This window comes from Hesperophylax consimilis, chromosome 18 (genome assembly GCF_061612785.1).
Source record: "Hesperophylax consimilis isolate HC1 chromosome 18, BYU_Hcon_1.0, whole genome shotgun sequence".
Lineage (NCBI taxonomy): Eukaryota > Metazoa > Arthropoda > Insecta > Trichoptera > Limnephilidae > Hesperophylax > Hesperophylax consimilis.
Genome location: NC_142853.1, coordinates 17,449,183 through 17,462,245, shown reverse-complemented (window position 1 = coordinate 17,462,245; position 13,063 = coordinate 17,449,183). Strand labels below are relative to the sequence as shown.

The 13,063-nt window shown below is 30.9% G+C and overlaps 1 protein-coding gene across 1 annotated transcript in view; it reads left to right on the top strand.

The window, feature by feature from the left end:
• fs(1)M3 (female sterile (1) M3) overlaps positions 1 to 13,063 on the top strand; it is a 111,680-nt gene that overhangs the window by 47,116 nt on the left and 51,501 nt on the right. The window contains exons 8-11 of the mRNA XM_089642217.1: positions 3,405 to 3,615; positions 5,968 to 6,065; positions 8,731 to 8,958; positions 9,957 to 10,170. Coding sequence (XP_089498343.1) covers positions 3,405 to 3,615; positions 5,968 to 6,065; positions 8,731 to 8,958; positions 9,957 to 10,170 — 751 coding nt within the window. The remainder of the gene's footprint in view (positions 1 to 3,404; positions 3,616 to 5,967; positions 6,066 to 8,730; positions 8,959 to 9,956; positions 10,171 to 13,063) is intronic.

Below are 13,063 nucleotides of genomic sequence, written 5' to 3'. Positions count from 1 at the left end.
TGGTAATTAAAACATACTCGTAAATTTATCAAATAAATATTTGAAAACAGTTGTTTTGATTAGTGTAAATAAAGAATGGTTTAAAAGGTTTTATATTTCCTCTTAAGGGAGAATTGAAGTGATTTAATAATTTTTATTTCTTTATTATACCTACCTAGAGTTAGCCAGTGAACTATGGATTATTTGTGAATATCTATCTACAGTTAGTCAATGAACTATGGATTATTTGTTAATATCTATTTACAATTAGCCAGTGAACTATGGATTCGACTTAAAATCAATATTTAACGTAGAAATAACAATGGGCAAATCCTTTTGACCGATTTTAACCGATGATTAAACATAATGTACTACGTGTAATGTGTAATTGCGCGGGCAAGTGAAAAATCACATATTAATTGGATATTACAATTGTAGAGTTAATAATTTTAGTTAATATTTGCTAAAAAGCGCAAACCGTTAAAAATCACTAAATCTGACTTTACTTCCAAGATTATCCCTAAGAAATTAAAACAAAAGAAATGCTTATTTAAAGTGTCTAAACAATATAATTGAAATAATTTTCTAATTGATAATTAAAATTTATAATTGAAATAATTTTCTGGTAAAAGCTCAAACTACTTAAAAATTAGAGTGAATAAATTTATAGAATAGAAATCTTGTTAAATAATATAATATTTTAGTTATGTGGGTACTTTATCGATTTATTGTTTTATTACGTTCTGTTACAATTTGGAAAATGACCACTTAATTTCAAAGTCCATCCGACTTCTAAGGTTCGTTGAAGCAAAATCACAGACAGACACGCAACTGAAATCGGTTATATATTTTTTATTTTAACGGATAATATCAGGACTTACCCCCACAGACTTTATAACCAGATTCCCGAGCTTATTTGCAGTAATGTGAATGAAAACATGTCACTGGAGACCACAATGCCATCTACCTTTTAGAAATCGCTGTTAAAGTTTGTCAGGTACACTGGCTGAAACGTAATGTATAATCAGTGTAAATTTCAGTTAAAACAAATGCCTATTTTAAGTATTTTTTATATATATAATTGAAACGATTTCACTCTTTAAGATTCACTACACTAGTAGTTGTGTGAAAGTATACCCCACGTTCAAAAAAGGATATTTTTAATTTTCTCCTAATTAATACATCAAAACCAAAATTTCTTCTGAAATCGTAATTTTTTTAAGTAGGTACTTATTTAATAATAGGTATTTATAGTAGACTAGCAGTTAAAAACCCGCTCCGCGGGTTTTTGCTGCTAGGCCCTGCGGGCGGCACTTCTTGCACGGCACTGATATTAACTGTTATGGTACCTAATATAATTTGCTCATAGGAGACTTGCAGTGCTTAAATATGTGTTACAACCGTCAATGTCTATAAGTTGAATCAATATCGTATAGTTTGTCACAACAATTAAAGATAGTTATAACAAAGTTGACTGAAATAATAGATTATTACGTATTGATTAATTGTACCCGTGTTTATGGATAAAAGGAGGGTAATTGTGCGATGAGATTAACAGTCGGTTTAATTAAAGGGTGTAAATTTTACTCCAACTGGTGGTAATTCTTTACCTAAAACTGTTACTGTATCTAATAAAGTTTAAAGTTAGAATATATATACACCTTCATCAGGAGAGTAAAAATCTATATATAAAGGTAGATTATTACAATATAGCGCCCCTGAGGTGATATCTCACAAAAGCGGCGCTATGCAAATTGTCCAATTAATAAATAAATATAATGTTTACATTTTATTATGTACGTATGCATTGATATACAATGGAAATAGATAAAATAATGTTATCCTATTAAACTTTATCTTATTAAAAAACAAATAACTTTTTTAACATCACTTTATTATATACAAACAATACATGTTTCATGAACGAAGTATACACCGAAGTCAAAAATTAAATATAGATTACAATTGGAAAAAAGAAGTGGAAGGAGGGGGGAGGGGTAAGAGTAGGCTGGGTTTATAAGAATTAGGAATTACAATATGAAAGACCAGTTAAGCGGGAAAATATTTAAAAGAGAGTTTATAAAAAAAAATCTTGTTAATTATATCTACTTTTATAAACATGTTCTCTTATTTCTAAAATTTCGAAATTATTTATTTGTGATGCTTTATATCCTGTGTGAAGTATTTTAAGACCTGAACAAAAAAATTGCATAAAACCATAAAACAATATATTCATAGGACAAATAACATTTAATAACGGTTATTCTAATAAATTGAAAGTTGAAATACTAAGTAAAAAAATTAAACATATTCTCTTCAAACGCTATTTTTACCCTATTTCTTAAGATATAAATAAACAATCAGGATTAAAGCATCGCAAATAAATAATTTTTAAATTTTATAAATTATAAAACATGTCAATATAAAATCAGATATAATTAATAAGCAAAAAAAATTACAAATAATAATGAAAAATGCCATTGCAAAGTTTAAATAAACTTCCAGAAGAAATCTTCTTATGAAACGCTTAATGGTCAAGTAATTTTGCATATTTAAATATTCGCGCCAGTTATTTGGTTAGTTTTTACACCGCCAGAGGTGCGCTCTGTGTCGGCCAGCTATTGCCGGCCATATTGAATGAACGCGTGCTTTTTTCGTCAAACGTCAAACGTAATCACGTAATTGTGGATAATTTTCACTGTAATTTAATTAATCCAATGGATTATAAACTTTCTAAAACATATTTTCTTCGATATTATCCAAAAATTATATGAGGAGAAACGATATTTTTGAAGAAATATCGTATTACATGAGGCGATTCTTTTTCAGTATGAAATCGTGTCTTAATTTTTAATGTCTTATTTTTTTTGTATCCAGTCGCCTGCAAACCGAAATGAACCTTACGGTTGCTTAAAATTGAGGGGCAGATTGATATTTTTTGCCTGCAGACCCCCAATGCAGAATTTATCCGAATCACATAATATGAATTTGACCAATCAGAGGGCCTACATCGTCCAGACGCTAGGACAATAATACTATCAGATATTTACCTACCCACTTAATTATAAACCACATATTTTTCGTAACATTTTTAATTTTTTTATTCCATCTAAGGAATTAAACAATTTGTTCAAAGATACGTCACTATATCAATGACGATTTGGTTTCAAACTTTCTTCAGGTAGTTAGGTACCTACCATTGTATCGAAAAATTGCGAACAAGAAAGTCGAGATAAACACAAAGATTTCACATTTGAAAAAAGGAAGTTTACAGTAACATTGAAACGGCCACCATCTTGAAACGGAAACGGAACGTACAAACAAATTTATAGACAGACAAAATGCAAAACGGTTATGTTAAAATAATCATACTAGGTATTTCTTAACTTATATAATGTTCTGTTAACTTGTGTTTTTTTTTACAGAGTGACGTGTTCATCTATAAACCAATGAAGGATGATTTACAGTCGCTAAACAGTTTCAAACTGCCTGATAAAAAAATAATTAGTATTGATTACTTAAAATTGCCAGAAGCTATTGAAGACGAGAAACATAATCTCATTATCATTACACGGAACGAGTTTGACCAAGTCGAATTAAATATTTTAAAGTTTTTTCTTGAAAGGGACGCCATTGGTAAGAATTCAATCATTGTAAAATTTTTTCGTTCACACCCTCGTAAAACTCAGTTAAATAGTTACTTGCCACAATTGGATTGAATTAAACCAACAGTGTGTAGCAACTGTATATATTTAAACTGTACTATTTAAATATTTTTCGCCAACTGTGTTAGAAGCAATTATTCTATGTCTGTACGTTTTGTTTTTTTAAATACGTTATATAATTTGTAAACTAAACGTCTTATAATGGCGTTCATACAAGGCAAATTAAAGGAGTTTCGGAGGGTGACCGGATAAATCATCACAATGATAATTCATCACATCTTTAAAAAGTTATATAAAGTCATGGAAAGTGATGAAACAAAAACTTTATTAACTAGGTTTTTTATTTTTATTTAAAGAAAGCAAGACAAAAATATATATTACAGTAAATAATAAAATAAGATACAGAAAAAAACAGAAAATTTCCAATAAACTACTTTTCAGTAGTTTGTCGATGGCAACTTTTCACATAAAAAATATTAGAAAAGATAAAACTTATTTTACTTAATGACAACAGTGATAACAATAAAAAATAACAATTTGTTTTCAAAATATAAAAACATATACACAACAGTGATAGTATCTACCTATAGTTTGTATTAGACTCTAATACAAACTATTTCTTTCAGCGAGCCAATTTTTCAACATAATATTTGTTTTTACATTTGTACATTTTTTTTTATTTCAGCAGGTAACATATTTAAGCAACTAGGTATCAAGTAGTCCAGTGTTCTTTGTCCATATTTGTTTCAATGCTTAGGTACAATTAGTCCTACATTTAACGTAGAACGAGTTTTGTAAGTGTGGTCCAGTCTATTTATGTATATAGGGCTATTCATCTGCTAAAATATAATTTTATACCACAGAATTGATCTTACTGAGAAAATTTTAAGATTCTGATAAAGGTATGGAACATTATGCCTTTGTTCGTATAAACTTTTACGAGCTAATAATTTAACTAGTGATTTTTGAACTGATTGAACATGGTTTATATTTGTTTTACATGAAAGTCCCCAAGCTGTGATTCCATACCTTTTAATAGATTCAGCTAGTGATAAATAAATTATTCTTAGTGTACGTATTGGAACATAGAATTTTAATTGATATAATCTATTAACAATAGATCTCATACGTTCACAGACTTTATGTATTTGTAAGTCCCATTTGAAAAAACAATCAATAATAATACCTAAATATACATACTCTGTGACCAGTTCAATATTTTCACATGTACATATTGCAGGAATACCGACATGTAAACAATTTGAAGTGTGTGTCTTTATTTCAGGTGTAATAATATTTGCCTTAGCACTGGGTGATCTAATATGTATCAATTTAGTTTTTTTTGGCATTTATAATTAAACGTTAAGTAAACGTTACGTAAAAGTTAAGTAGGTTAGGTTAGGTTAAAATTATTTTTTTCATCGTTTCCAATGATTTTATATCACTTTTTAAAAGTGTGTTGAATTGTCACTGTGTTGAGTAATCATGGAACCGTTTCGGAGGGTCCTAACTCTTCTGTTTCCAAGAATTTTAACAATTCATCAAATTTTCGTACTCCTAAATTTTGTGAAATGTTCGAATTCCGGGAAACAGAGGTTCGCCGGGTCTCCGCTGAGTCGGCAAGTCAGTTAGGAGGTTCGGAGCACGGTCAACTTATTCTATTTCACGTCTTATATCAAACTTATCAAACAAAATCGTATCTCAAGAACATGCCTGTGGTTAATATCTATTTTGAATTAAAAGATATTGACACTAATGTCAAAATCCAGAAAATAAATCGGGGGAACACGTTCGCACGGGCAAAACGCCGACCGTGTTTCCTCATACCGATTACTTATGACGGGTTGTTTGGGAGAATCTGAACAATTCATCAAATTTCAACGTTCATTTTCAAGTTCTGTGAAAGATTTTTTCATGTTCTGTTTTTATTTCAGTTTTGTCAAGCAACTAACCTACAATGATATAAAAACAGAACTTGAACAAGTCTTTCACAGAACCCGAAAATGAACTTTGAAATTTGATGTTTTGTTCAGATTCTCCGAAACAACCCGTCCTAAAGTTTTATATAACATTTTTCTGTATTTTCAGTTCGTCGTGATGAAAGATGCGGCGGACAGTTTTAAGAATCTTATTTGCTAAAAGAAAATCTTTGTTTTATTTAAAATTAATACATTTTTATCTTCTTAGAGAACTGCATATCAGAGCGGTAAAAAGTTTTACTTTTATATAGTGGAAACTACATTATAACATGCACCCCGGTTTGCCTTTTCATAGATTATATTTATTTTGAGTAACAAGTTAAAGATTTTTTTTGAAATTTTAGTATCATCTCAAGAGATCGATCCAGTTGTACAGTGTCTATCAGAAGTGGAGTCTCTGTTAAATACCAGACAATTAGAAATTAACAGGATAGCGGAAATGGTAATTAAATTTATTTATTTATTTATTGCATCTCACTATACATTAAACACTTTTTATCACTGTATCGAGGTTAACAATTTACATTTGAGTGAAACAAACATAAGAGTAATCACAAACATAACTACATACAATCACAAAATATTTCAAAATTAAAGAAAAAATAAGTATTAAATGTGTTACCAGATGGGTAATTTGACAGTATATTGTTTCACATTATTCCGAAACAGCTGTTACAATAAAGAGATCTGATAAGATTTAGAATTTTCATGGCTAAAAGTATCATCTCGATTTATTTTTTTATAACATAACCTTATTACCTTTCCTCCTTCTTTGGCCAACTTTTCTGGCTGCATTAAAGTATCAATCATCAGGACAAATGTGTAGATTGAGGATTTACATACATATGAATTTAACTCATAAACAATTTGAATAGAGACAAAACGGTTAAGCTAAATAGTTATTAGTATCGTGTATTCGACGGCTGCATCAAAATTAATGGGAAAACTATAATAAGATGATTAAGCCCCCGCATACTAAGTTTCTACCGATTTTTAAAAAGTTTCTCGTTAACTTTTTAAGTTTAAAAAAAATGTTATTTCAAAAGATAATATCCATACATTTGTTATGCCGAAGCGTTAATTATATGAAATACACTCGATGGAAAAAAGTCGCAAATTAAGCATGAAAATTATTAAAAACACGTTTTGTGCCGTTATTTAATACGTTATAGATAAGAAAAAGATCACAATGTATCTTTAAATGCAACTAAAACACTTGTCAAGAGATTTTTGCTCTATTTCAAACGAGTCGTGTTTTATTAAATATTATCAACATTTTCGATTAATTATTATCGTTTTTAATACTAGCGCGCTCCCTCTAACATTCGTATTTACATTTCAAACCATCTTTGAACGTTTACTAAGGGGCCAAGCTTTCAAGACCGTATCGCTGCTAAATACACACTTCACCACAATCTATACATCTGTCCTGATGATAAACATACTGTTACGCTGTCCAAAACATGACTAAAGGAAGTAAGTGCAGCACTTCATAATCGGTCGATTGATTCTAAACGTCATGTTCCCACCCAACGATCTTCTATCTAAAGCTTGGTATCGTGCGACAAAATGTTTGATCAAACATGAAATACATCGAGGCACGGCACAGAAATATATGTAAAAATAGTTTTCCGTCAGCCTTGAAAAGCGATTGTTTTCATTTTTGCAGAAACATATTCAACGTTTTGAAAACATATTGTCGAAACATTTTGTACAAACATTGTACAAAACGTTTAGGTTAAATCGAAAAATTTATGTATGCATACACAAAAATGTGTGTGTATTTTTGTCGGTTTTATTGTATTTTTCTTCAGTTCTCCATCATTCATTGCATAAGAACCTCTTCTGCTTTGAAAAATGAACGGAGAAAAATGAGCATTGCTAATTTATTAAAAATTTCTTCAAATTAATAATAATCCGGTTAAAAATGGGATTGCAGGCATTTAAAGAATAAATTAACAGGCTTCCTGACAACTTTTAGTACATTACGAATACACTATCACGATATCGGAACACGTGCTTGGACAGTTTGTGAGAGTTGGGAGTTATTCGTAAGGAAGATATGATAAATGGCTCGCAATAATTGTGTGCTTAAAAAGTAAATTAAATGGCCATAATTTATGGCCAATTGGACGAATATAATATGCAAAACAAATTGTTTCATGTCAGAAAGACCAACAAACTCCGTTTAAACTACATTACACAGTGGCGTGACGTGACCCTTTTCAGATTTTCCAGATAAAATGGTTTCGTTTATAAAGTTTGTACTAACGGTAAAACTTTTGTTTACCAATCAAACTTTTTTATTTGGAAAAAAAAACTGAAAAAAGTAATCACCGAACTGGAAAAGGTTGGTATGTACAAAAAGTTGGAATAATTGTAAAAACAAATATTTTGAATGATGAAATGAAGTGTGAGAAAAGACCAAGTTTTTTGGCAGTTCATCCTCTCTTCCCACCCCTGCTGAAATTGGAGTGTTAGCATAGAATAAAGAAGAAAACTGTACCTTTCATGTAACATTTGAATGGAAACAAATTTTCCACTAACGTAGTACCTTTTAGTTCAAGATATTTTAGCTTATATTTGGATTACGAAACACGCCCATAAGGCACTTTTTGCGTTATTCTTCGTGTTAGTTTTTTTAGTCAGTTAGTTAAAAGACAACCCTTAACTATTTTTTTTAACTATTTGTCTATCACGCCCCTGTGCTAATGATTTTACTTGAAACATTTTTTTCTGCCTACGCGCCCAAATACATGCAAATTTTTTGCGCAATATTTGATTTTGTTGAAGATTTAAGCCATAAATCTTAGTTTAAAAAAATCTCTCGGTTTCCATGTTTTAATTATTTTATGAAACATGCAGATACTACTCAAATTTATGAAAGGGGAGCAGAACTGCGTATTGAAATTGTTTGGCGAATTACCTTTACGTTTACAGTATTTGTTGAACCATATGCCAATTTTGCGCAAAATTTTTATTTGAATTTGTTTGTTTGTTTGGATGGCCGTAATTATTAATTAATTGTTACAAATTTTCCACAAATTATTGAGGTTGTGAATCTTGAACTTGAACAGAGTGAACTTCATTATAAATTTTATTTCCAGACCAGGAAAGCCACAACAATGGAAAGCTCTTCGGTTGTCGACGTTCTGAAAGTTTCTAGAGAGGTAAGACTGGAAAACTCAAAAAATCATGACTTCCAGCTTCACAACGCAGAGCCATTGCATGCAGACTTCTCCGATATAGTTGGCGCTGCCAAAAGTACGGAGGACAAAATTAAGTTCATCGAAGATGCAATTTCTCACGCGCATTTCAAAGATGAGAAGTTAACGGTAAGTGCCTTTTTTGACTAAACGTAGGGAAGTACTTTTTAACTTCACCGTTTTGCTTTTCATCTTTCTGTTAATATGTTTGTACATTCCACTTAGATTTCAAGATGGTAACCATTTTAAGGGTTCATCAAGATTATATCGACTAGTTTGTTTGGTTTTTCATATTCGCATTTTTTCCAATATACCTATACCTATACCTATGACGGCCGGCATAGTCCAGTGGTAACGCATTGGACTGCCATTCCGAAGGTCACGGGTTCGAACCCGGCGTGCGCAAATAAATTTTATTTGATTAATTTGTGTTATTTCACAATTAATTAATTAAAATAATATATAGTATATTTGCGGCACGTTCCAGAGTGGAAGATACTACCAGTATCGCCCTGGTGTAAGACCACCATTCAGAATTGAAACGTTGCTCCAAATAGCTTTAGCCGTGTTTAGTGACTAGATCTGAATAGCCAGGTACTTCCCCACTTTCCTCTTTCCCTTCCCCACTTACCTTCAGCCTCACAACATCCCCCAATTGGTGATGCCATAGTCTCACTGGCTCCAGACGGGAGCAGTTGGGACTCTTGTGAGGTATTCACTATAAAAAAAAAAAAAAAAATCTGCCCGAAAAAAGTTTGAAAAAAAAGTCATTGAGATGGTGACATCTCTTTGGACAAATTGTATAGTTCCTTATTTGAAATTAAATAAATATGGTTAGTAATTAAGTAGGTAGGTACTTTAATAAGTACCGACTAACAAATCATATAATATCAGAGGAAATGTTTGTAATTAGAAACATATTACTTTAGGATGTCTACTATTCACAGAACTACTAATTATAACATTGGGCAATTGGAAAGCGCGGGTCCTGAAATCTGTTTCCTTATATGTCTCCTTATAATCTGTTTTGTCCGTTTTTTATAGTCCATTCGGAAAATTGGGAGTAATTTGGACTCTCGTGGGCTGTTCACAATTAAAAGAATAATATTTGAAATATTTTTTTTCAGTTCACGAACAGGATAGTTGTTTCCGGTGATTTGGTTGTGGAAAAGGCAATTGCCACCCATCTCAATTTAGCCAGCATCAATGGAAACCCCTTTGATTCCCGTAGTTTTATATCAAACTCCGATATGCAGTACCTGCCAGACGGAATTGCAGAGGGTAGGAATATTACAGCAAGACGTCTAACTGCACCGCATTACAATAAATTTATTCAAAGTGGTGAGTCATTACTTATTGGAATTTAAAAAAAATAATATTGCGAATGATTAAATGTTTAGCTACAGTTATCAAGAATGAAATAATATTTTTTGTATTTATCATTGATTTTCTTTACAATTTCCGCTGCTTATTTGACCTACCCATAGTATCAAATTAATTCTATGATAGCATATGAGATTAAACATTAAACATAAGTTACAGAGTGGATATTCTCCATTCATCTTCTATCAATAAATTAAGATCAACATTAAAAATCGTAGCGTTGCAGCAAGTATTTCAAATGGCTTATTATACTTATTATACTGTCTTCATCCGAATATATCACAATCTCCGTCTTCCCTCTTTCTTATCTATAGTATTATATCAGCCTGAAAATAATGTTTTTAAAAATAAAATAAAATAAAAAGGCCAATTCCTGTATTTTTTCCCTTGGGTTTGGCAAGGAATTCGAGACCTCATTTATAAAGTTGTCCACAACGGAAGATAGATAGATACATAAAAAAGTCGTTTTTTTAATATTCAATGCGTAATTATTATTCATTACCATTTGGTCATAGAACAATGCAACGCACTTTTTGTGTGTTGTGTGATACCTATTAGATCACAAAATTAATAATATCGAAGGTTTTAAAATTTTACTGCTCGAGATTTCTAAAAACATAAAAAGCTCTACAAGGCTGAGGTCAAACGAGCGTAATTTGAGTTGCATTTTTTGAGTCGCGTAATAACACGAGTGAGTCGGCAGAAAACTCATTTTACGTCGCCCATGTGGCATAAACCGGACTTTAATATGAAACTGAAACCAGCGTAAATTACACGACTCACAACTTGCAAAATTACGCTGTTTTGGCCTTAGCCTTAAGAAAAGAAAAACGGACGAATGTGGTACAACAAGTGGATCAACAAGTGGAATAAAATCGGTCAAGAAAGAAGTAGTGCAAGGCTGAATAAGGGAAGAATGTAGGAGATTTTCGTGGCTTAAAACAATCTGGAATCTGGATATTATATAAATGAGATGAGCTCTTTCGCTTGACTAGGAATGAGGATAAGATTATATATAAAATAGAAATAGATATAATATAATCTAATCAAATACAGCTAATATAAGCCCCACCAGGTCGAATGATTAATTCATTAATGGGACGTATCTGTAAAACACTGTAGAGATCAATTTACAGAGAATAATAATGTATGTTAATTATGATAATCCATCAAAATAGTTTTCACCGCTTTTGTTTTTTTTTTCAATGTTACTCTTCTAAACTCCTCGTAGCCGAGTTAACATCGCGCTTGGGTCCCACTCATGTGTAGTGTGTTCAATTCCTCGTCTAGCTAAGTCCTCCATCACAATACAAGCAACATTTTCAGCTTACTGTGGTGGTAGTAGGAGATTTTCAAATAGTTTTAGGTTATTCGTAACCCGGGAATGTTCGTCTTTCTTCTTTAAAAAAAAAAAAAAAAAAACTGGTGCTTTTAAAAATAAAAAAATATTATAAATAAAACATTAAATATATTTATAAATCTTATAGATATAAAATCAAACTAGCTGAATCTGTTGATGCAAAAATTTGTGATGCTTTGTTTTAATATTTTTTCTGTTCTTATTGTTGATTTGTTGTATTATTTATTTCGAATTTACTTTTAATTTGCATTGTAATATATTAAACATCGACCAAATATCGATAGGTCTTTTATGGATTTAGATTTAGGAACTTAGTTGGTTTATCATGTATATCTATGATTCATAAATAAAATTTAAAAATTATAATAATAATAGCATAGCCTCGGAGCCTCGGTAGAAGATGAGTAGAACTGTAGTAGAATTTCGGAGGATTATTTGGGGCTATATTCAATAAGACGATAATTAGTTTACTACTAAAGTGTATTAAATGGTACAAAGAGTAAGGTATTATTTCAAGTGCGCGCAGTATTACCTTTGAAACAAGGTTCATGAATTCATTAAAACAGTTCTTATACACAGAATCATTGTCTGACATTGAAATTTTATAAATGCGAAATAAACGCCAGACAAAAAAGGATCAGTTCCTCGAAAGTACTTAATCATTAATAACAATGAAAAGGACGTTTCGAAACGTGATGAATAATTATTGCTATATATAGTAAATTGCACATGAATAAACCATGAGCTTAGTTCAATATTCAGTTCAGTGCGTGGAAAAATTTCGAACAAAAGCACCGAACTCGATATAATCTTGCTTTTCGATCAATTTTATTCGAAATTTAGATTATGTACTGTAAAAAATTGAACTGTCAGACAGATAATGATATCAGTACGAACCACAGAAGATATGAACCGACAACGCTTAGAGCCCTAAGTAAGGATAATTTCATCTTTCTTCGGGTGAAATTGATAGAAGATTTTCATTTTTCAAAATACTTTCTCGAACAGAAGACCTGTTTTTGTTCCTAAAAATCATCGGTATACGTAAATCATAATTCTTGGAATTTACCTCTTCAGCGGAAAATAATTTATAAAATTTATGGGTACAAATGATAATAAACCTATTTTGTAATAAAACTTCACTTCCCTACCGACAAGGAATCTTTCAAGTGTTGGTTATTTTGCAAAGACAAATAAACAGAAACGATTAAATCTCTTCCCATTAAATTGGATAAAAATCTCTAGGGTAGGTTTATTAAAATTATAAAACAACCGATGAACTATTGGTATCTGCATTATTTTTATTTCATTAGTTTTAGGGCTAACAAAATGATTAAATTAATAAAAAATGCTTTCCGCAAATATTAAAGAGAGTTTTTCTCAAAAAACAATTTATTCACAAGTGCCCTTTAGCTTTCCTGGAGACCAAATAAAAGCTCGGTTTTGTGCCTGAAATTTTCTCCGTGGGCACATTTGACAGAATACATTGAA